This window comes from Dufourea novaeangliae, unplaced genomic scaffold (genome assembly GCF_001272555.1).
Source record: "Dufourea novaeangliae isolate 0120121106 unplaced genomic scaffold, ASM127255v1 scaffold345, whole genome shotgun sequence".
Classification (NCBI taxonomy): Eukaryota; Metazoa; Arthropoda; class Insecta; order Hymenoptera; family Halictidae; genus Dufourea; species Dufourea novaeangliae.
In genome coordinates this window covers 24006-50054 of record NW_015374226.1, presented here as the reverse complement: position 1 = coordinate 50054, position 26049 = coordinate 24006, and the positions used below count along the sequence as shown (strand labels likewise).

At 38.6% G+C, this 26049-nt stretch overlaps 1 protein-coding gene across 2 annotated transcripts; it reads left to right on the top strand.

The window, feature by feature from the left end:
* Window positions 1-367: 367 nt before the first annotated feature.
* On the top strand, window positions 368-20349 carry LOC107192396 (WW domain-containing adapter protein with coiled-coil). Of its 2 annotated transcripts, none has more exons than XM_015581640.1 (12): window positions 368-581; window positions 795-828; window positions 2940-3180; window positions 4138-4223; window positions 5374-5454; window positions 5860-6058; window positions 8750-9091; window positions 11923-12149; window positions 12438-12576; window positions 13969-14192; window positions 20012-20139; window positions 20218-20349. In XM_015581640.1, exons 1-12 carry the CDS (start codon window positions 541-543, stop codon window positions 20294-20296), a joined length of 1821 nt encoding a protein of 606 aa, XP_015437126.1. In that variant the 5' UTR covers window positions 368-540; the 3' UTR covers window positions 20297-20349. The 2 variants fall into 2 exon arrangements, with proteins under 2 accessions (XP_015437126.1, XP_015437125.1); XM_015581639.1 differs by having other exon boundaries at window positions 12435-12576.
* Window positions 20350-26049: the final 5700 nt, after the last annotated feature.

The following is a 26049-nucleotide window of genomic DNA, read 5'->3' as shown; positions in this document are numbered from 1 at the left end:
TAATATCCAAATATATATATATATATAATATATTCATTGATAGATTATTAATATTCACATTGCGGTATTACAACAACTACATATATGTGAACGTATTTTGCATTATATACAGTAGTAATAATAATAATACGTCTTTCCTTCAATATTATATTCATCTATTTGTACATGTACCTAAACTTTTAATGTAACATATAAATATACGAACATATGCAGTACATTATAGTAAATAGTATCTAGTACATAGAATTATGATAAAAAGTATGTAATTTTCATGAGAATAACGACATTCAGTATACATGCGCATATACACATACGACGGCCCTGAAATGAGAAGTGTGTGTACCGTAGGTACATCGAAGCGCAGACGTCGCCGTAACGTTTCGTCTACAGAGACCGTGAGCGGCCGATCACGTATGTGACATGGCGTCCGGGTAGAAAGAAAGTTGACTGTTAAATAAGCGTTAATGTTGTTTTTATGACATTAACCGACCGAAAAAGGGAACATCCGAGGCCGCGAATTTCCCACAGACACCGGCATTGATGGTAATGCATGCGAGGAAACCGCAAAGGATCAGCGATGGGTAGGGTACCGCCGTCAAATATCCAATCCTGACACAACCAACCTCTATACTCGCCTCACCTCTCATCACCCAAAGTCCGTCCGTCTGACCTATTCGTCGACATCACTGCTACCGCCATTCGCGGGAGATCATTTTCAATGGACATTCTATTCACCATTTCCCTATACTTATTCTCATATGATCTTACGCACTCTTTATTTCTTATGATTTCAGGTACTTCGAAAAGCACCAGGCCCATCCCTATCAGGTAAATATCATTCGACCAATTGATCTCATGGGTTTCGGAGGGGGGTAACTCGTTCACGGTGCGATTGCATTAGAGATGAGTACATTTTCAAATAGAATTACTCGAAATCGTATTTTCGGTAGCCAAATCTCTTAATAGTGCCATCTTAGTGTAACATAAAAACTTAACTATCATAGCTTTGCATGAGTGGTTAACATATTTTCCTTTAATTATGGGTTTAATCTACTTGATAGAACATTCTACATATGTAGTCTTCAATCATATAAACTGAAGAATAAGATTTTTACTACACTGTAGAAGAAAACATAATAAAGAATATATTATGTGTATTTAATGTATCAAGTTGTTGAGACTCTGGATTGAAATTATAGTTTATTAGCATTGAGTGAAGTGGTTTTGAAAAAACTGTTTTCATCTGTTGCAAACATCAATTTATAATGTATTTGATTGGTCATAATCTTATACTTTAGCCTTGAATCATCAAAATGAGACCAAGATCTCAAGTGAAACTTGGTAAAGGGTAATAAACTTAAAGAATTTATTTTGTATTAAGTATATTGCAGGATCAAGAACTTTAATTGCAGTTACAATTTATTACAATTGAAGAGATTTGGCCTTAGGAAGTATTTTTAATTAATACAGACTTTTAATCTGATATTCAGTATCTATTTAAAATCATTATTGTTCTATTTTTGTTTACATTGTTTTCTGTGTTTTTAATATGATTTACTTATGCATATTTCTTACTTACTCATGTGCATTTGAAAAGTGCTTAAAAATAAGTTTTAAAAAGTTTACATTATATTCTCACTTACAACACTTATTTTGTATAAAATGTATAATATAACTTGGAAGTGCGAAATATCCTGCAAAACAAAAGCACTAGAAATATTGGATACACTTTAATTCTAACAAAGAATTCTCTCATTACAAATACATAATATATCACAGTTATTTTTTTCTTCGTTACAGCATTTTCAAAAACTAAAAAATCATTAAATGTCCAATATTCCACTTTTATCAAATGTTTGCAACAAAACTTCATGATATACAAACTTTTCCTTTACTTTAAACCATAAATATTGAAACAGAAGTTATTGGTCATATTTTTCTTGAAGAATTTGTAATAGCCATTGAATATGACGTTGATTTTAAAAAATGTGTTCAATTCAATATTGTGTGTCATAAGTATGGTTTAATCATTTCTGTCTTTTATTGTTTAAGCAACAGATAGAGTCTTGTAAAATTTGTTTTTAAATAATTATTCTTGTCAACATAACCTATCTTTCAAAAAATCAATAATTCATTCCTTATTATGCAGCTTACTAGCAGTGCACTGACAGTTTTATATGTACATTGTAACAGAAATTTGTTTATAAAAGTTACAATTTCAATAATAATTTTTTGATTTGTAAAAACCATAATACAAATAATAAATTGTATTTGGTATATACATAGTACTTATATAAAGTTATGGAATTTATTCCACAAAAATTGTGTAAGGAGTAATAACATCGTTTAGTATTTTTTATAGAAACAATAATTGTTAAATAATGTTATACTCAAAACAAAGAAAATTTTGTTTCCAGATGTTTTTCCAATCAGACAATCATATTCCAGTACATATTCATTTCCTCAATTTGTATATAATAATAGTTAATATTTCTGAAAATAATAATTATTTTGCATGTAATACATTATTTAACAAGTTTATAATCAATATAGATTATTAATAAAAAATCATTATTTTTCCTCCTCTTTTTCTTTACGAACGATAAGTTTGTAATGTTAATTTTAATAATTACTTCAAAGAAGTTGTTGAAATATTTATGCAACATAAGATTTATTAGACAAACAAGGCTATAGTAAATTTTTAATCTCACTTTTTATCTTATGTCATTTACAAATAAATGAATAAATTATGCACTAAATTATATGTTAGTAGATTGTTGATATTAGTGTGTAAATGAAGTTTAACAATTAACAAATTTATTAAGTCAAGAATATATTAGTAATTTTTCACAGTTTTTGTTTCATTGCATGTTACATGCTTGCAAACATCATAAATATGATAACAACTATTGAACATGAAGAAAATTGTATATTTACAGAACTCAAAGTACAGCAGTTCTAAGGGTGGCTACTCCTCATCGACGACATCATCAGACAGTCGTTACGAGGGTCGTATGCGAGATTCCCCAAATGGAAACTCATATAGTCCAGCGACGGGCTTGGGTATGGGCATGGGAACAGACAGGGATAGTCCTCGAAGCTATACGTCCAAGCCCCTATACAAGAAGGAGAGAGAAAATAGAGACTATAAGTTATCCTCTTCTAGGGACAAGTATTCTGGTAATTAATTTTCACAGTTCTTTTAAATTAATAAGCATGATACAAGTTTTAGCAAATGTAATAGCAGCAAGAAGTGTTCTAAATGTGTGTGGGAAAACTTTGAAAACTTTTGTAAATATAATTGTATGACTACAAGTAATAGAGTCATTTTTACTATAATTCAGAGTTATTGGAAAAGTGCATTGAATAATGGTGTGAAAGATAAAAATTTCAATTCACTAAAAACTATTATCTTCATTGTATGAAGATCTTAATATGTAACTTATACATTGTATGAAAATAATATAAGAATTAATTTACATATTAACTTTATTTTTACAGAACAAAACTGTTCCACGTTATACAAAATTAAACTTTGCATGAGCAAAACAAGTAACATCATATAGTTGAATTATTAGGGAACTGTTATTTGTAATCTTTAGATTTGAAACGAGAACATTATATTTTTAGAAGTTTATCTGGTACCCTTAAAAAAGACCAATTCTGGTCTTTCGAATATTACTAATAACACTAGTAGTGTAGCATGGCATTTATAGAATTAAATAATATCTATTAGTATTATCATTTAGTATAGTTATCGATTATTATCTATTAGTATTCCATTATACTTTACATTAAAGCTGTTTTATCATGAAAGATGCAATATTATTCATTGTACAATCCCTAAATTCTATGATTGTGTCAGTAAGTATAATTTTATAACTATTTTGGTTACATCAGTAATAAATTGAATTATACATCATTAAAATAGAGTGTATAGGAGATACAAACCAAGTATTAAAAGATTCTTCTGTATTCTTCTGGTTTAGAATAGTTTTCATTTTTAAAACTGTTTACAATGTGTCTGGGCTATGACAGAATCGAGAATTAAAAGTTCGAAATTGTCCTCCATCAATATAAAAACAGGACAATGTCTTAACATTTTCAGCTTTAACATGATTACTTGCATATGTGTAGATTGTGCACGATCCCCAAAAGACAAGAGAAGTCGTGAAAGCAGAGATTCAGAACACAGGACCAACCACGATAGGAGTAGTGGAGAGGTAAAAACAATCAATTTTTTATCTTAGTTATTTTGACTTATTTAGACTTGAAGTAGAGCAAATTCTGCTTATCGTACTTCTCAATTCTGTAACAAATGCTGTTTCGTGTGTAATTTAAAAATATATAGTTGTGGAATAATTTCAGATTGACATTTCTAATGAATAAATTGTAATTATTATTAGATTTTCTACAAAATTCTCATCCAAAAAATAATAAATATACTATCTTTCTTCTAATTCTTTTCATTATATTGGTTTTTCGTTTTTAAATTATGCCTGAGTTTTCCATCTTAAAAAAAAATTTCCTGTCTATCGTTATAATCGTAATCAGATATATTAATCTTTTCTGACACGAATTTATTATAACCAGAAAAAATTATTTCATTTTAATTTCAACTGTATTAATTAATAGGACTTTTTTTTATTGAGAAACTTCCTAGAGAATATTTATTCACAATAATATTCATTATATCCTTTGGAATTATACTTAAATGGAAAATACGCAATGTATACACATGTACCAGTATCCAGCCAGTAATATATTATTGATGTAAAAGTTTTAGGAACAAATTTTTAATTCCTGCTTTTATTTTGAGTTAAAGTTATTTTGAGATTTTCCTTGTACAATTATGGGCAGTGTAATAATATTGATATGGTCACAGCTCTTCTTTATTATTCAATTTTTTTTTAAAGCAATTTCTTGCATTAATTAATGCATATTGTTAAAGTATAAATATTAAATATGCATCTTTTGGAATAAGTATTTACACACAATCATTCTTCTAAATTAATCTTATGGATTTTTGAATAAATATTAGATCATAAATCTATCTTAGATGTATATAGATTATAGATATTTATGCAAATATAAATCTCCTTTGCCTATTTTATAAAAATCGGAATTGAACAGAAATTTGTTTATTCTATTAATTATAAAGGGTTCTATTATGTTTTGAATAAAATAGTAATCTTAGTAAATTCAATGAACATCTTAATATGTTGAGCTTTAAACAATCGAATATGTTATAAATGTATTCAATCCATTGCTTACTTATAAAAGAATTGTGTGTGCAAATCCTTTTTCTGTTTACTGTAGGTATTGCGCTGTACATTTAATATGTATTTCTATAAATTTGTTGTGTGTTTACAGATTTTACATCCTATAAAATTATCATCAAATTCGTCACGGGAATCTTCATCTCAGAGAAAACCGTCTCATAATTCTTGTCAGGTCAGTGAATATCTTCTAATAATTAATGAAAAAACAAAGTATTTATGAAATCCAAAAGTATTTGTACTGAACATTAAACATGAAATAACAATAAACATAATATTACGAAATATTAAATAACTATAATAAACATTGTGAATAACTAGTCAATTAAATGTTCTAAGTAAAGTCACATAGGTACTTGTGAATACACGATTATGTTAGGTTATTGCAATAAGATAAGAAGTAAATTTTAAAAAGTTCTCAAATATAAATTTTAGTTTTTCGAACAAGTTCTAGAATTCGGATGTGTATATTAACTATATGTATACATAAAACATATATGTTGTACATAAAATAAATATGTACATATATATTTTCCCACCCATTCGATTGTTTCCGGACATTTTAGAACAGTCTGTTTAGGACAAACGCGGTGATGAACGAGGAGGTACGATGGAACGTTCGGCCAGGTTCGGCGATTGGTCTGAACATATGAGTTCTTCGGGCAAGAAGTATTATTACAACTGTAAAACGGAGGTCTCTCAATGGGAGAAGCCACGGGAATGGATCAGTCGAACGGATAATCGACAGCGTCAATCCAATGATTATTCTTCTAGGTCAAGTACGTCTAACAATATTACATCACTACAGAAATTTCCTTATTACAGAGTTCCTTTATGTGGATACTAATCTTTAATAGTGACAGTAATATAAAGGGTATCCTAGGTACAATTTAATATAGTTTAAACAATAATAGGACAGCTCACAAAAAAGGAAAAATTTCCTATGATATCATGTCCGAACTACTTTAGCAGCACATATAATTATTGCTTGCAAATATACTGTTCAAATGTTTAAATAACGCACTTGTTAATTTCAACCCCTTAACGCGCACGTTTTTAAAAATAATTTACAATAAAAAAATTATATGTTTTGTTTTATTGCATAAAGTTATAGTTTGAGGCTATAATAGGACTTTTGTTTCATTATTAGTGGCATACAAAGTACTTCTAGCAAAATAAAGAAAGGGGAGAGCAAGATGGAGCATAAACATATATTACTTCTCTTACGAGTATTAACATTTATTATAATGATAAACACAATTAAAAATGTACATGAGTGTGACCTGTATACACCAATATAAAGCCTGAAACTATCAGAAAGAAGAAACTACAAAAAAGATGATTGCTGCATGTTGTTCATTCAAAGACTGAAGGAATGAATCAAGGGTATTATCATAAAAACTGTGAAACTTGTCACTGTTCATTCATTAAATATACAGAGAATACTGTTAGAAGGTCAATATATATTTTTTAATATAAGATATCGCAGCTGGAATCTATAGAGATAAATAGTTAAAATATATAAGTAAACTGTCCAGCAGCGAGCACATCGGCTGTGCCCGAGTACGTCACGGGCATGCACAGATGCACCATTCAGGCGTTTCCATATACGTCCCGGGCGTGTGCGTTAAGTGATTAATCATAAAAAGTGACTGTATTATTTTTAACACCTTTTTCCTCACTGATTACTCAAATTATACAAATCTAAAATTCAACTTTTTTATTCGTAAAATAATTAATTAAAGTATTTCTTATATCTACCAAGTATTTACATTTTATCTATTTTTTACACTAAAGTAATATACAATAGCTAATATAAGAGTATCTGTTTATTTGTAAAATAAACAAGTGGGACCTTTTGTTTCTGCATATAACGTTTTTAAATCATTATGTATTTTATACAAGATTTAACTTATTGTAATAGCGTAATTATGAAACTGGATAAATAACGAATTTGTTACCAGTTTACACTTTGCTGTTTAACACGTTCGCTGCGTATATATAATTTCATATGTTCCCAGGGAGCTGAACAAATTTATAGTAATGATTACTATTTATTAACTCAGGGGAGAGATCATAAGATAACAAAGAGATATTTTTTTACTGTTTCTATTATTGTTCTTGTCATATTTTTGACATTATTTGCGAAGTGTAACACCACAAATAACATACTGGTGAAATAAAATGTGATTGATTGATGTCGCCTATACACGACACGCTCTGGCGTCCGGACGTACATGTCGCCCCCAAAAAAATTTCTTCTAAAATCTGAAATAGTCCTTTTAAAAGTATGTGACTTCAAAAACCACGCAACTAATATTTTATTTTAAATATGCATAGAATTTTCTAAATCAGTGTATGTGTGTTAGAAACCTACATTATTTCTGAATTCATACTTCCGTGGATTAGGTAGTTCGGAAATAATGGAATTAAGTAGAAATTTGTGTTTACTATTAAGTGTTTCATTAGAGAACTAATAAAATCGAAATATCTACGGGTCATTCCCCGCGAAATTGGACCCTTTTTGGAGCACCATCTCGGATTTTGTGCAAATTTGGATATATTGTAGTCTTTAGCGATATATAAACGTATCTCGAAGGATTTTTGAAAATTTTATAAATTGTTGATTTTACTGCTGTTTGAAATTTGGGGTCAACCTTTTTTCAATCAAGCATAACTATTAAACTAAGAAACTGATCAAAATGAGTTTTGCAGGTTGTTACAGTGAAGACATAAGAGTACCAACTACAAATTATTTCAGTTAAAAATGATATTTGGACTTAAAAATGATTATAAAAATGTGGACATTTTAGAATTGGCCGTATGAAAATTAATTGAAGTGAACGCGGCATCGAATTGCACCTGCTCGAGCGGCCAAGCCGTGTGGTACTAGGCTCGCCGGTAAGGCTCGGCCGGGCGAGTCGATGGATTTCGACGCAGCATTAACTTCAATCAATTTTCATATGGTTACTTTTTAAATATCCATATTTTTTAAAATTTGTCCATAAAGAGGACAATTAGGACTACATCCTCAATTTCTTCTTCACATTTTTCAATTGGGTCCTACTATTACAAAATTGCATTTCTTTAAAACAATTACAAAATAAATGGTTAAAAAATATTTTCTTCTAACTGAAATACTTTTAATTAGAAACTGTTATGTCTCCACTGTAAGTACCTGCAAAACTCATTTTCATCAGTATCTTAGTTCAATATGATTTATTGAAAAAAGGTTGACCTTAAATTTCAAACAGCTGTAAAATCAACAATTTTAAACATTTTCAAAAATCCTTCGAGATACGTTTATATATCGTTAAAGACTATAACATATCCAACTTTGGACAAAATCCGAAATGGTGCTCCAAAAAGTGTCCGATTTCACGTAGAATGACCCCTACATAAGATGTTAGAATGTCTGAAATCCAATACAATATAGACAAGTATTGTTCTTCGATTGTTTCTGCTTATAGGTCACGATAAACATTCCAACTCGCGGTCGAATAGCAGTAGCAGTGTGCGAGATGGTAAATCATCCCGTCAATCCGATAAACGAGAGTATTGGAGCTCGTGCAGCGGAAGTGGCGGTGGTAGCAGTAGAGAAGAAGTTTCTGTCAGAGACAGGGAACGAGACAAAGAACGTGAAAGGGAGCGGGAACGTGAAAGAGATCGTGAACAATGTAGAGAGGATCCAGGAGTGGAGCGTCAAGCTCAGGATATGGATATTTCACCAGGTGATTCGACACCGACCTCAGAACCCCTGACTTCTTGCACTCACGATCCACTGCCGCAGGGCCCTGTTCTGCTAGCCACTGGTATGTTTATGCTTCTATACAGATACTCAGCTTTATAGGTTGATGATGTATACAACCGTGAGATCAGTGCAATTGATATTTTTCTAAACTATTGGTATTCTTAAAAAATGTCATTATACAGCGCTGAAATTCTTTGGAGGGTGGGTGGCACATATTTGCCTTTCCGTTCATAAATAAAATTCCAAGTTATTATCATTTATACAGGGCGTTCGACAACTAGTGGGAAAAAATTTACCGGGTGATTCTTTGAGGCAAAATAAGACGAAAATCAAGAATAACGAAATTGCGAAAAATGCTTCGTTTATTAGTTAGAAGCGTTTAAAAATTGACCCAAATCATGGCAATCCGCGCGCACGGAGTGTCAGCGGATCACGGCTCATTAGGGGCGTACAGTCACTTTAAAGACTTAACGACGTGCAGGAAAAGTCGGTAGAACAGCTGTTTACTTACCCCGTAGAAGATGCCTATAACTTGTGCTCGCGGTATTTGAGTCGAATCCACCTGTATCGCATTTACTCTGATTACTCGATAAAATGCGCAAGAAATGTAAATATCTTCTTACGAATATTATCGAGTAGAGAGGGTTAATGCCCCCTCTAGTTCTCACGTATAACAATTGTTCTGTCCACGAGTATCCATGAAATTAATCCGCACACGCACGTACACCACAGAAGTCCGCGAAAAGTGTCCACACACACTGAGCCATTGTCCCGTCCGCGAAAAATGTCCATACACTGCGCTATTGTCCCGACCGCGAAAAATGTTCACACACTGCGCGATTAAGTAGACCCGCGAGCTGTTCCTCCGTTGGGTTTAACACTCTATAGGTTATACAAAACTAACACTCGAAATAATTAATTTAAAACTATTTAACACTAATTTTTATACTAATTTTTAACACGGTATAATTAATAAAACCTACATTATTTAATAAAATTTGCAATAATGAATAAAATCTACAATATTTAATAAATCCTACAATAATTAATAAAATCTACAATACTTAATAAAACCTACAATAATGAATAAAACTTACAATAAGTAATTTGCACTATTTATAACGCCGACATACGCGACATTACTAAATAATTACTACGTAATCGCTAAATAAACTAAAACTTATTTTTCCGAGCATGAACTCTATTTGCTCGTAGAATGCAAAGGGCACCGTTCGGAAAGGACGACTGATATTGTTGAACTGATCCTCCCTCGTTAGGATCTATGTGGCGTAATAGGTCGATCCTCACTCTTTCATGGTCAATACTTTTTGGGAAAGAAAAACTGCATGAGAAAGTGTCTTGGAGGTCGCGTTTCTTTTCGTATATTCTTAGAGCAACATCTGTATTTTTTTCTCATACACCACTCGGGGCCTAGAGGCCACTTGGCTACGATGCCGAGGGTGTGCGAGTCTGGACATTATAAAACTGTCTCTTGTCGCCTGTAACGTCTTACTGCCATCGACGAAGACCTTGCCTATTGTGTTTTCAGCCGTTCCTCTTGACATTAACTTGTAAAAAGAACTTTCAACCTCGAATTCCAACTCCATGTTAGAAATGGTTCATATTACACCGAATGTATGTGTTTAACAATTTTATTTATTTTAGTTTCTTAGTTTCTTCATGCATCGTAATGAAGGTGCGGCAAATTTCATCTTAGTTTCATTCTAATATCATTATACGTTTTCTATGATCCATGTTAATTGCATATTTTTGCGGATACTAGAACCTCAAACACTTGGAGTAAGATCGAAGTGGTAATAAAATGTGCAATGGACATAAAACATACAGTAAGTCCATATTCAATATTTCAGGCATAAACAGCGGCGCGCTCCGTTTCAGTAGCAAGAGCATGCACATTTTAGTACCACTTCGATCTTGCTCCAAGTGTTTGAAGTTCTTGTATCCGCAAAAAAAAAATGCAATTAACATGGATCATAGAAAACGTATAATGATGTTAGAATGAAACTAAGATGAAATTAGCCGCACCTTCATTACGATGCATGAAGAAACTAAGTAACTAAAATAAATAAAATTGTTAAACACATACATTCGGTGTAATATGAACCATTTCTAACATGGAGTTGGAATTCGAGGTTGAAAGTTCTTTTTACAAGTTAATGTCAAGAGGGACGGCTGAAAACACAATAGGCAAGGTCTTCGTCGATGGCACTAAGACGTTTCAGGCAATCCGCGGGTGGTCGTCCTGCAGAAGACAAAAGACAGTTTTATAATGTCCAGACTCGTACACCCTCGGCATCGTGGCCAAGTGGCCTCTAGGCCGCGAGTGGTGTATGAGAAAAAAATACAGATGTTGCTCTAAGAATATACGAAAAGAAACGCGACCTCCAAGACACTTTCTGATGCAGTTTTTCTTTCCCAAAAAGTATTGACCATGAAAGAGTGAGGATCGACCTATTACGCCACATTGATCCTAACGAGGGAGGATCAGTTCAACAATATCAGTCGTGCTTTCCGAACGGTGCCCTTTGCATTCTACGACCAAATACAGTTCATGTTCGGAAAACTAAGTTTTAGTTTATTTAGCGATTACGTAGTGATTATTTAAATTATGTATTATCGGATTTTATTATAGTTTTTGTCTCATATGCTGTAATCATATGTACAAACATCTACAATTCGTTGATAAAACAAAACAGTTTATTAATAGATCAATGATTAGTTAACATTTCAACAAATACTTGTCACAAAAGGTGTTCCTGTAAATAGAGTAATAAAAATGATAGAATTCATGAACACAGACATCTATTACAGTATTTAGTTCTTGTGTTTTGTAAGAAATAATTATAGAATTAAATTTATGAATTGTTACAGCATTGCCTCGACTAACATCACATCCGCCATCTACACCGCAAACACCTGGGAAACTTAACTCACCGACGCAACATCAAGGAAATAGCAATGCTCCAGGACCACCGGTCTCATTAGCAAACCTACCCAGACTATTATCTCAAATCACAGGCAGTAAAGAACAGCCTGATATTACACCGCAGAAAGCATTGCAAACACTTCAAACAGCCGCAATTTTGCTGTCTCGACAAGTAAGGACATATGTACAATGTTGGTTATTTAGTTTGTATGTGAAGACATGAAAAAGTTGCAATTGTTTTTTGAGGTAGAAGCGTAAACACTATGTTTCCTAACCTTGGTTCAGGAAGCAGCTCCAATTGTTTTGCTGATTTATAATGACGATAGTCCAATCTTGAATCCATTTTAATTTCTAGATAAAAGTATTAGTTTATGTATAGATAGATAGATAGAAGCTGTATCAAATGATATTAAATAATAATTGAAATTGAATATAATGATTAGTGTTTGGTTTTTAGCAGTCGTCAAGCGGAGACAGGAATAATAGTGGAAACGACGTAATGGTGCCGCTGAAAGTTGACACGAGCGGTGTGGTAACAAGCGAGGGACCACCTACTCCCACTCATTCAGAGACCCAGGATTGCATCGATGCTCGAAAACGTATGTTTACAAGGAATAGAGAAAATATTTGAAGCTTTCATGGCGTGGCGTTATACAGTACTTATTGTTGAAACTTTTGAAACACAAATCATAGCCTTTTGTACAAATTATTATCTTAATATTTCACCAACATTGCAGTTAGATTCATCAAGGGTCAAATCACGAAACATTCAACCACGATTCCATATCAATATACAGGTACACAGTATTTGAACACTAATTAGTATCAGTGTGTCATTTAGTCTTTAATCTCTTAAGTGGCTATGACGGATATTTTCGTCAACTGCATTCATACATCACAGTGCCTATGACGGATATATTCGCATCATTTAAAAACATGTATATTTCCTAACACCATGCCTATAACGTATACATACGCAAGCGCTAAAAAAAACGCGCCACCAGGAAACGATGCCCCATAAAACACTTCAGACCATTTAAGGTGGTTCGTGCTAAATTCGAAAGATTAGATAATTAAATAAAGTTCATACAGATTGTTTATTAAGACAAAATACACACGCACAAAAAATTTGAGACTCGATCGCCGATCAAATAAATAAGAAAATGCTTGTCAAAAATTAAGTTTTCAACACAGCTCTTATGGCAGTCTTATGATTTCTTACCGGAAGTATAATTTTTCCTATTCGCAAAAATTAGAAGTGCTAACTAAAAACTAGGCACTGAAACTATAAATCCTGAGTTTTCTGATAATGAACTAAATCTTGTACCATGCCGAACATTTCAGGAAGATATTTGACAATAAAGTCCAGGATATGTAGGTTATTGGATGGTTATTGGGACTATGTGAAGGACTTGGCAATGTTGCTGAAGTAGGGTCGTACTCGCGAAATATAAATACATTTAAAAAATATTGTATTTATTTTGTGTTTTAGTAAATTCTAAGTTTCTAAATTATAATACACGAGAATATAATTAACTTTACATATAACAATATTGAACATTGACTACGTGGAAAAACTGAACACGCACCACGTATATAGATATGCGTGCAAAAGCAATGTTGCCAAACGTACCAGAAAGAAGCACCGTGGAGTCATACGACTAACCAAATTATATTTTTTATCTACAATATAATGATGAATGATCAATGGAAATGTCGTTGAATTTCATAGATGTAATTTTTAAACATTGTTAAAATGTATTAGTGGGTGTTTAATACCAATTATTAATATAATGCTTCATTGACTGGAGAGTCAGGTACGAACTACCTGAAGAGGTTAACGAAGCTAGCTGCAATGCTTGTTTTCATTAGATTGATGGGATAATTTTTTGGTAAGGATACGGTTTACACCCCAAAATTTCAACAGTAATAACACGTACATATATGCAAATTTCATGTAGCACATCTGTATCTTTGTTTTTTCTTCGCAGTAACAAGCCCTGGGGGAACGAATTCCGGAGTACAAGGTCTTAGCTCGTTACAAAGTCTTAGCACGCTAGGTTCTCTCGGCAATTTAAGTAATACAGGTTTACAAGCATTGTCGAGAGTACAGCCTCCCTTAACACCTTCTTTAACACCGTCGCTTGCCAATCACTATCGAGAAGATTTGACGCAACATGTGCGTGCCTTTCCCGCTGACATCCTTGAAAAGCAGGTAACACATATTTTTAAGTATATTAGGCTGAACGGATAGTATCTCGGATTTAATCGCAACACGTCATAATATTCTTCTTATGGAAACGAAATCGTTCAATCTCATAGTGTAATCTTTCATTGTTCTTTATTACTTTCTTTAAAGATTTTACGAGCATGAAATGTTTTCTAATATTCTTGATTATAGCTCTGTTCCACGTGAAGTTCGAAAAAAATCGTGGATGAAAATGTTGCACTGTTTAATAAGCTTTATCATCCAACCGTATTATCTATTTACAAGTGTATCGGTGCACTTGCAAATTGCAATTGCACGTTTCTTAGAAATGGAACACATTTTTTCGCATAAATTGATTCCATTTGCCATTCTCTGCGTAGGAAAGGTAAAGGTAAGGTCATTGAGAACACATTACATTACGAGATATATGTCATTCTTTTTCTCGAAAACTTAAAACAAGTCCTGAAACGTTTCAACATTAAATTCAAAACATTTTTTACACGTTTTAGTAAATACGGTAATGGCGTGATGATGCAACGCAAAGATAGTAATTATGTAAAAAGTGAACTTTCTTAACATGACACGAAGAATCCGTTTATGTAAAAAAAATCAAGTGTTCCATTTTTTTTAAAACGCGCAATTGCAGTTTGCAAGTACAGTGACGCGGTTGTGTAAAAAAAGTAATAAGTCGGATGATAGACTTTGTTTAATAATGCAAAGTTCTCTTCTACGATTTTTCTCTAACTTTACTTGGAATAGAACTAGAGGCTGGCACAGTTATATACACGATGTCTCAGCTAACTTGATCACCTCGAATAATGACTTAACAGTACGCTTTATGAAAATTTTGAAGCGTGGAACTTAAATGGCATCAAGGGGCACATCCTATAAGGTACGTGCTTCTCTTGTGTGTTACGAGCCCGGGCCGTAGCAACGCGAGGGACCGGCAAGTGTAGGTTTTTCAAGGAATATGGTATCAGTTTGTTAGTAAAGCCAGAGAGCCGCTAGGATGTTTGAAAGCGAGGACGAATCTGATGCGAAATCAGGGAGCTGCAGGAAGGTGAAACTCGTGAACGAACTCGATGCGAAATCGGGAAGCCACTGGGTTGGAAATACTCTTGGATAAATGTAATGCATAGACGAACCTGATGCGAAATCCGGGAGCCGTTAGGAAATATTAGTTGGTGCCTCGTAACTTCTGTCTTATATTATTTTTAACTAGAGGAAACTAGTATATCGATAATACTAATGATTTCTGGATTGTGTTATGGGTTCAAAATTAACTACACAGATGTATAAACTAACTGTATATTAACTAATCAGTCTTTGGTTACAAATGTGTTGTGTAGTGTTGTCGCGTAGTAGTAAGTAATAAGAAAATAATAACTATTACCGAATGAACGTGTGCTCGGTGTTAACGCACTGGCGATGCGGGGGTTACGAGTGGATTCTACGGAATGATGCAAAATAATAATTCTAGCCGGATTACAAACAAAGTGTTCGCGGTTTATTACAAGGTTAACTGGATTCGAAAGGGAACACATTAGCCCGATCTCACTAACATAATGACCAACTCACAAGAACGTAACGCGACGTGACTCTAAAGGCGACGGTATAGTTCTGATCTCCAGAGGGTTGAAATCTACAGGTTTATACAGGCCCAGAAATTGATGGGGATACTATAAAATTTCCATATAAGAAAATCTCCGACGATTGAGGTTGTGTCACGCTTCCTAGTTTTTTTATCACCACACCGTGGGAACGGGTTCCTACTACCGCGTTTACTCGGGAGATAACGAAACGTAAGGACGTTTTCCTTTGTCGGGTGCGAGTTTGGAGACTATTAGAGTGAGAGGCATAGGAGAAAATTCTTGATTTTTTTTTAACGGTTGACCAATTTTTTTGTACCATAGCTCGATAAAGTATCGAATGTTGAGTAAAAATGTGTTGACCTTCATACATCGTAAACACAGTAGTTAACGAGATCTTAATGAAATAATTTCCAATACGTACTTACTATCTGGAAGCTACGGGTAGGTGCTCGAACTGATGGCCCACAACTTTAACACAACCCGTTTACGTGTCAATGTTTATCAATAGAAATGTTATCGACTTATAGTATACTACAGTCGCTTTCCTAACATTTAGTTCAGTATTGTAGAAGATATGTATCTTCGATGTGCATTTGCGAGTCCTCGGAAATGCAAATCAAATACAATTGAAAATGAAATACAGTAATATTGAGTGTGTAGATATGCTGCCAGTTTATGGTGCTTGCGGTAAAAAGGCAACAAGAGCGAAAGAAATGTATCTGCTGAAAAATATCCTCAGCGTAATCCAGCATCTCGATGTATGTTTGAAAGGTAGGTTGTCAATGCCTTCGAAAAACTGGGGCTTTCCATATCACTAAACGTAACCGTACCAAACCCATTGTTAATAAAGGTAATGCTACTGCTGTCATAGCAATGGTTCGGGAATTAGTTCAGCTAGTGTACATCGAATTCTTCAAACTGAAAAATTTCATCCATATCATGTGCAACTTCATCAGAAGTTATATGGAACCGACTTCGAAAACCGCGTTCGATTTTGTCAGAAACCGTTCCAATAAATATACAGAAGTGATTCTTTCCTACATAATGTTTATTTACGAACTAGGCGACGTTTACGAACCAAGAGGATGTTAATTAAAAAAAACATCCATTATTGGTCACAAAGCAATTCTCACCGGATTAGAAGAGTTGATCACCAACGACAATGAAGTACCAATGTGTGGTGTGGTATACTGAATGCTAAAATAATTGGACCATATTTCATTGATGGACATTTAACAGGACGAAAATACACAAGTTTTCTTACGGAGATATTACCAGGTCTGTTACAAGATGTACCATTACATATCCGCCTATCAATTTGGTTTCACCATGATGGTTGTCTTGCACATTATGCAAAAGAATCACGACAAGCATTGCAGAGACAATTTCCGAATCGATGGGATCGGTCGCGGTGGAGAGCTTCCATGGCTACCGCGTTCACTGGATCTTACGCCACTAGACTTTTTCTTGTGGGAAACTTTAAAAGATAAAGTGTATTTTACAGCACCAACGACACAAAAAAATATAAAACAAAGAATTTAAGAAGCGTGTGATATACTTACTTCAGAAACAATTAAAAATGCTGTTTCTTCATTAAGAAACAAACTGCATCGCTGTGTTGAAGTTGAGGGGCATCAGTTGGAGCACCTATGGAGCTTCCAGATAGTAAGCAATCATTTTTATTTGGTGCTCTTATGCCTCCACTGTAATACCCACAAAGCTCATTTTGATCAGTTTGTTAGTTCAATAGTTACGGTTTATTGAAAAAAAGGTTGACCCTACATTTCAAACAGCCGTATAATCAACAGTTAAAAAAATTTTTAAAAATCCTTCGAGATACGTTTATATATCGCTAAAGACTACAACATGTCCAAATTTGGACAACATCCGAAATGGTGCTCCAAAGTGTCCGATTTCGCGTGGAATGACCCTAACCCTAAATTGTACCATTAAGTCATTATTCGAGGTGATCAAGTTAGCTGAGACACCCTGTATATTTTAAGTAGCAAGTAGTCTATTCTATTTTAATTTTTGTTTGTGGGTGTAAATGATTTTTTTATCTCTTGTTTAAATCACACTTTCCCTTATCCCATTCTCAATGTCAAGGAATATTTGAAATGCATACTTAAAATTTAAGATTAAGGTATTTCACTGTATGTTTCAGGTTATTAAAATGAGAGTTCCATTTTGCGAAATTTCTCTTCCTATTTAAAATATTACTTTGTTTAAACTGTATAACATGTATTATTTTAAATAGTATTTGAAATATGTTTTTTTCTAAATTGTATCCTGCTATGTTGCTGACACTTCACAAACATTTCGTTATTTGAATTTGAAATGTTTTATGTTTCAAATCTTGTTTACGTTTCCATGGTTTGGTAGTGATATAAATAAATGATATTCGTAGACTTAAGTGTCTACTCTAATGTTTACCATTGCCTTTTTCAAGTACGTAGTTTAACATTCAATACAGTTTTCTTTTTTCATTTATGATCTGCGAGCGAGGAATACACCCATAAAATTTTCCAACCATTTTCGAATGACAAAGTATTTGAACTCTTTGACTGCGAGCAGCAGTTACTGGTGTCCAATGCTTGACGTTCATTTATAGTGGACGCTACCCGATTGATACGTTTTGTTTCTGAGCAGTCCACAGTCAAAGAGTTAAGAATGCATTTGAACTCACTGAGCTTCTCCATGAATCGACCAATTTATAGAAAATCATTTTTGCATATCACCTTTGACAATTTTGTTTATATTATCCTGAAAAAAGAGAAAAGACCTTCCGTTCAACCTAGTCATAAATAAACAGGGAATGTTCTGTGTACGGGTAGGGCCGCGTATACGCCTGAGAATTTTTCCCAAACGAACATCAAATGTGGGCTGATTTACTCGCGCGATGCTCGTTCGTGGCTAGTGCGCGATTCATTCAGAATCCGCATGAGCATCGATCCGAGAAGTGTTTCCGAGATCTCAATACGAGCGTATTGGGATTCCAAAACTATCTGACTGCGTATGAACGTACTGAGACCACGAAAGTAAACGTAGTACATATCATACACAATACACAGGTACATTCAAAGATGATCGAGTAACATTATATACATATACTTTATTTTAAATTATAATGCAAAAAATATAATTTCTCAACATTGTCCGGTTATAATTTTGATTTAGTTACTGTAACACTATTTCCTGCATTAGAAAATATATGCTCGCATGATGTTTGTATAGCCGGAACAGGCTTTTTTATTTATAATATAAAATAAAGTATATACAGCATTATTTGTTCGTCCTTGAATATACAGGGTGGCCCAGATAACTCGTAACAGCTCATATCTCGAAAACTATGCCATCGATTTTAAAGTTCTTGGTCTTAAATTGCATGAATCTGAAGGGCCTTTCTAACTACATAAACGTGAAGTGCCCCCCCTCCCCTTTAAGGGGGGGCGGGGTACCTTTATACTTTTAAATGGAACCCCCTATAAAACGTTACATATTTTGATTCTACAGGAAAAAGCAAGTAAATTTTGTCTGAAACATTTTTTTGTCAGATATTTCCATGATGAGATATAACAGTTTGAAGTTTCGACTTGTATGTACTTACTTGAAGCGCTCGGAAATTGCGTTATTGAATTATACGCGCTTGAGTCCTTCGCTTATTTGTGAAGAAATAAAATGTTCTTTAAATTAAATGTTCAAAATGTCCACCACGGGCTTGTAAACATTTATTTAGTCGAAACATCAAAGTTGTTCCAATATTTGTTAACATTTCGGGAGTCACTGAAGCGCAAACTGTTATATCTCATCATGGAAATATCTGACAAAAAAATGTTTCAGACAAAATTTGTTTTTTTCCTGTAGAATCTAAATATCTAACGTTTTATAGCGGGTTCCATTTAAAATTATAAAGGTACCCCCACTCCCCCTTAAAGGGGAAAGGGTGGTCACTTCACGTTTATGTAGTTAGAAAGGCCCTTCAGTTTCATGCAATTTAAGACCAAGAACTTTAAAATCGATGGCATAGTTTTCGAGATATTGAGCTGTTAAGAGTTATGTGTGCCACCCTTATATGCTTGTATATTGTATGATATGTTTTTTTGGGATCCCGATGCGTTACACACTGTAAGGAGCCTGAAACTTTATTCTGTAAAGATACATACGTACGTACTCGCACAAATATCCACGGTCCAGTGTAAATCATTCTATCGTGTGAACGAATTGGACTTGCAGGCACAGAAACTTAGCGAAGAAGCACATACAATGGGAAGCTTGCAGTGTACAAGAGTGTCGGCAGAGTTAAAAACGGCACGGTCGATAGTGAGGCTGACAGAAATTCAGGCAACCTTACAGGAACAAAGGTATTTCCGTTCGATTGCTTTACAGAATTTGTTCTTCGTCGAACAGCCATGCTTAATGTATCTTCTTCGATCTTTCAGGATATTATTTCTCCGTCAGCAAATACAAACGCTGGAGGAGCTAAAATCCCAAAATTCCTTCATGTCTGACGACTCTTAGTGTAAGGAAACTTTATAAAGTAATTATAATTACGATCTATAATTAATTCATGCAGAAACAAAAAAAAATAAAAATATAATTATTAATATTCTCATTAATATTGAATAATTAAGATTGTACCTAAATTATAATATCATGATAGAAGTGATAAAAATAGTAATTGAGTATGGGCTGCCCAGAGAGGATTAGTTGTTCCATTTATCAGCTAAAATGAATCTTGTCTTTAGATTATTGAGGAAACCCGCCTCTCTGGGAAGCACAGCAGGCCTATCCGAACACGCAAACACAACACTAAGTAAATAGAGAATGAATCTATTCTATCAGTTCTCATTGCAAACTATTCAATTGTCCACATCATCTTGTATTACCTATGTTAATATACGTGTCAATGTTTCATATCCCAGAATTAAGCGGCATTTTAACTAGTTGAGACATTTTTGTTGTAAATCTCGGAATAAAATTCGTGCCAGAACTTTCAATTTTAGTTCTTTACCATACCGCCATCGTTATTACGTCTGACTTCCATGGGCTGTCCGAAACGAAATTCCTTGTCCTCCAATTATGTATAGATGTATCTAGGTCACGTATAACCGTGCGCTGTACAATTATTATGTGTAAAATATGAAAATCAAATCTGATACAATATGCAACAGTTTAACGTGCATTACTGTCCATAATAGTTCGGAAGCCAGCGACACTTTTTGATGTATCATTTTCTCTAAGTTGGTTTATGATGGTGCCCCAAAATAAGTGTAAGTTCTTAAAAAGGGCGATTCCCGGAATGATTTGAAACAACTTTTTCTTTAGCAAAAAAGTTCTTCGAGGTTTTGTTAATGAGATATTAACGAAAATCCCCGACGAATCAGAGCGTGAATCTGCCGGCTGAACTCTCGCGATAGCGTTGTGCTTGTACCCTCGCAAGCAAACTCGGCTTCCGCTAGGGGAAAAAGTAATGTAAGAGAAAGACCTTCTACCACATAGTCTCGGAGTTATTGAAATTTACGCGAAATTAACATTCAGTTCAACATTTATTTCAGTATTTGAAATAAATTTACCAAACGGTCGGTGGCCCTAGTTAGTTAGTTAGTTAGGAACGTGATCCCCCGGTAGAGGATTTCGGTATCGCCCTCTAAAGCCTTAGCTCGGCTCATGCGCACTAGCTTTCGTAAAGTCCCGCAATTGGGACTAGGGTAGGCATTACCCGGGGAGCTTTTTACTCTGACTTTTCAACCGTTCCAACTTTATTAGACCCGGGTCACTTGGAGGTCGGGAAGTACTCGTGCGGGGGCGGAGTGTCATTAGGATCGTCCTATCCCTACCTAAATCTAGAGCTATGAAGTTGGACGTCGGAGCAACCGATCTTTCGTCTCCTCAAGGTGAGTTCTAGCTCACTCTTATCTTCACCCGTAGACCGAGTCTGTACAAATGGGGATATCATCGTGATACTTCTTCCAAACGAGAGAGATCTAGATCGCTTATTTCAACCTTCTAACATGACCTGTCTATGTCCCGAATAGCTCAGGAATCCCCCCTCCTCTGCGTACACCTTTCAAGCTACAACCCCCCGTCCCACAGGATAAGGAGGAAGCACCGGTGCTCCAATTAGTAGGTAGATAGGGAGGCCTTGCTAACTAGCCCCTAATAGGGATGTGACCGGGTTCGCACGATCTTATCCCCCGGATAGTGCGATTTTCTATAAATGTATTCATCGCCATTGAATTCCATCTCACTACAGCTGGGTGTGCATTTAAGATAGCCAAAAGACGATTAAAGTAGATTGCGCCCTTTAACGTTTTCCCCACTCCACCGACCTATTCTGCCCCTTACCCCCCGCCCTCGGAAAAATGCTAGGAACGCGACGCAAAATAATGACCCATCGGACTTTTCTGAAATTCCCCTCGAGAGGGTGAATATCAGTTTCATCAGGGACCACCACCCACGTTCTGGGTTACTTATAAAATGCACTCTCGCCCTAGGGTTGATGCTCTCTCTGTCGGACGTAACACGGTACGTTGCAACGTCTGCCAAGCGTTCCATGACCCGTCGCTAACTAACGTCATTCCGGGGTCATGGTTTTAGCGACACGTGCCCTTACGGATGAGGCCTGATTTTAGCAGTGCCATGCTTTACGTCCGGTGCTTCATCCACATGGATTGCCTCCTGAAATACGATGGTCGCAGGGTTGTTCGGGCCGATATCTCGCAAAGTAATGGCCGCCATCCTTTCGAGATTCGATGTACCAGTATATGCTCCACTGGTCGGTATTGCACCCGTGCCACACGGTACGTAGTTTAGGTAGTTGCGGATAGAGCTTCGTGAGAAGCTTTGCCCAAATCTCCCAGGTCCTTCCGGCCCGGATAATCGATCCTGTCGTCTATGGCTTGTCTCCATCCCTGAATGGTCCGTGTGTATGTCCTCTCTAGGTTGGTATGGCCTCACGCCCTTGGCCACCGACTCCATGGTCCAGCTGTAAGAGTGTGGTCTCCCGGTCCCATCAGTGGTTTGCCCATCGCCTCCGTCCGGATTCGGCAGGTCCCGCAGCTCAATTATGTCCTTGTTCGGGGGGTCTGAGGTAGGGTTTTTGTGACTGGGTGTTTGAGTCAAACTTTGCCCGCTCACTCCTCCATCTCCCCCCTTCACGGACCGTCTTCGTATCCCGAGTACTGGACACTCACATGCTCCCCTGACAGGACACTCCTAGTCCGTATCCTACTTTACTATCTGTTGAAAATTTCGATGCTTTTCATGACTCGGCGCATCCATGCTCTCTGTGTCGTAAGAATATACGCATGTACATGCGGACGACGCGTCCGCGTCGCGCACCTTTTTGTGACCACCGTGTCTTTGTTTGCCTGAAGTCGTTCTCCTTTTTTTTTTTTTTTTTTAACGCGGGGGAATTGCCAAAACGCACACCCCGGAGTCCTGGGGTACGGAGGCAACCCGTGGTCTCGGAGTGCCTCCCAGATCGTGTCCCAGCGGATGGTGTTAAAGGCTTGGCGATATCTAAACTGATCGCCAACGCCACACCACCGCGGGAAACTGCTCGGTCCGCGAGGGAGCGCACGTGGTCTATCGCGTCTAGCGTAGACCGTCCCTCGCGGAAATCGTATTGGCAGTCTGCCAAACCGGGACCACCGCCGGACATGCCCCTCGACAGGCGGGCAGCGAGCACGCGCTCGAAGAGCTTGTCCGCCTCGTCGAGGAGGCATATCGGCTGGTACGCGGAAGGATAGTCCGCGGGCTTTCCTTTCTTGGGGACGAGAACCATCCGCCCCCGCTTCCAGGGAAGCGGGACCCGCCCCGACATCATGCAGCCGTCAAACAGCCGCATGAGTCGAGGCCCGAGGACGCGTGAGGCCAATCTCAGCGCCCACCCGGGGATGCCGTCAGGCCCCGGAGCCTTATTGGCCCCGAGGCGCTTGACGGCCGCCGCGAGCTCCTCTTGCGTGACCCCCAGCTCGGCGGACCAGTTGGACGGGTCCGCCGGCTCGAGCGGCCGCGAGCCCTCATCCGGATCGTCCGGAAAGAGGGTCTCAACGACACGCTCGAGAGCATGGGGGTCAAGAGACTCCGTGACCGGGGGCCCCGCCGGCCGCACATGTCCGAGGACGACGCGATACGGGCGCCCCCACGGGTCAGGGTCCAACGTCTCGAGGAGCTCACCCCAGGCACGGGATTTGGCCTCCCTGATGGCGCTCTGGAGGTCCACCGTCGCTCGTCGGTAGACCCCGTAGAGCTCGCGCTCCCCCGCCAAGTCGCGGTTCCGCCGACGGCGGGCCCTGGTGAAGCGGCGCCGCGCCGCGTGACACACGTCACGCAGCGCAGCGATCTCGTCGCTCCACCAATACGTGGCCCGTCTAGGGGGCTTCCTGACCCGGGGCATGGCTGCGTCACACGCAGCCGCCATTGCCTCCCAGAGCCATTCGGCCTCCCTATCGACGTCCGCGACCGATCCGGCCGGAACCCCCGGCCAGGACACGGCGAGGGCCGCTGCCATCAGCGCGTCCTCCTCCAGGCGCTTGAGCGCCCATCTACGCGGCGGTCGTCCGGGCGGAGAGCGGGGCGGTGTCGAGGGGTGGCGGAAACATTGAATACGATGTAGAGGTGGTCGCTGAGCGACTCCACCTCCTCCGCCACCCTCCACCCCGACACGATACGTGCGGCGGGGGGCGTTGCCCAAGAGAGGTCGACAATCGACTCTCCCTGCCACCGCACGAACGTGCTCGCAGACCCTCGGTTGAGCAGCCGAAGGTCCGCGCTCGCCGCCCATTCCTCCGCAGCATCACCCCTCGCGTCAGTCCTGGGGCTTCCCCAAAGGGTGGACTTCGCGTTGAAGTCCCCCAGGATCAGTGTTGGACGGGTCGAGTCGCGGGACACAAAGTCCCGGATCCCGTCCAACAACGTCTCGAATGACGCAAGGGGCATGCTCGGAGGGGCATAAACTCCGACCACCGCGAGGCGCCCATACAGCGCCGCGACGAAGCCGCGCCCGCGCGTCAAGACGCTCATGGGCGCGGCTCTGTCACTAACTATCGCCACGGAGCCCAGCGCGTCCCCCGCCCAATCGGGGCGGTGCAGGACACGGTACGGATCCGCGGCGACTGCCAACCCCACCCCCAGCTCGGCCAGGCTGTGGACAAACAGGTCCTGTGCCCGTGCCGAGTGGTTGAGGTTGGCTTGGAGGATCCTAACCGTGGCGGTGAATATTAGTCCGTGACCATGGCCTCCCCCCGGCCGGATCCTCCTTCTTCCTCCGCTGGCGCTAGTGGCGCCGGAGGCGAGTAGCCAGCCGAACGCGTCAGCTGGCTCACCCTCGGCAATGTCGACGAAGTCGCCGTTGCTGCCGGTGCTGTAGGTGCTCCGCGTCCCTTACGCCCACGTCGGGACGGTGGAGGCGCGCAGCCTTTGCTGCCCAGACGGTGGTTCGCCAGCCTACCCAGGTTGGTGCACACCGGGCACTTAGGGGCCGCCACACAGTCCCGGGACCTATGCTCCGTGCCACCGCAGTTGTAGCACCGTCCGCCACGGTCCGCGTCACAGGGACACTTCTGGCGGACGTGCCCCACCTCAAGGCAGCGGTAGCACCGGAGGGGACGGGCCGAGAGGACTTCCACCCTGGCCGACGACCAGCCAAGCCGGCCGCAGCCAACCGCTTCGTAGCGGCGAGCGGACACCTCAGCCATACCGTGCCGAGGCCAGACCGGTTCCGGCGGATTACACCGGTACGGACATCCGCGACCCCGCAACAGCCGACGTCGGCAATCGCCGCAGCCACGGTCTCGATTGACACGGATTCGTCCAGGCCAGTCAATCGCATTTCGGTGGTCTTGACGGGCCTCGACACTCGGACGTCCGTGCCACGGAAAACCTCCCCAAGGCGTCAGCCTTAGCGGCGCTGTCAGGGCCGGCGACCTCCAGCACGGACGACCCTGTCTGCCCCTTCCTGTAGCGAGGGTCGCTAATTCCGACATCCGCCAACCGGACCCCAGCCGCAGCTTGCCGCATGACGTCCGAATGGGATGTCTGACTCCGTGGGGTCACAGTCAGGGTGACCGCAGCTCTTTTAGGGACGCGCGGAGGACGACGGTTAGCCTCGTGTTTCCCAGCGAGCGTCGGCTGTCGCGGCGTTGCGCTCGCCGCCCTAGGCGGTGCTATCGTTACAGCAGCCGCCGCCTTTCTCCGGCCCTCCCTGCGTCCCACCACCTCCGACCATTTGTCCGTGGGGTCACGTCTCGGCAGCACGGCACCGGCGG

Coding starts and splice junctions, on each gene's coding strand:
- LOC107192396 (XM_015581639.1), top strand. CDS start 541: ATGGTAATGCATGCGAGGAAACCGCAAAGGATCAGCGATGG. Junction 6,059..8,749: donor TGATTATTCTTCTAGGTCAA/GTACGTCTAACA, acceptor TTCTGCTTATAG/GTCACGATAAACATTCCAAC. Junction 12,150..12,434: donor CAATTTTGCTGTCTCGACAA/GTAAGGACATAT, acceptor TTTGGTTTTTAG/CAGTCGTCAAGCGGAGACAG.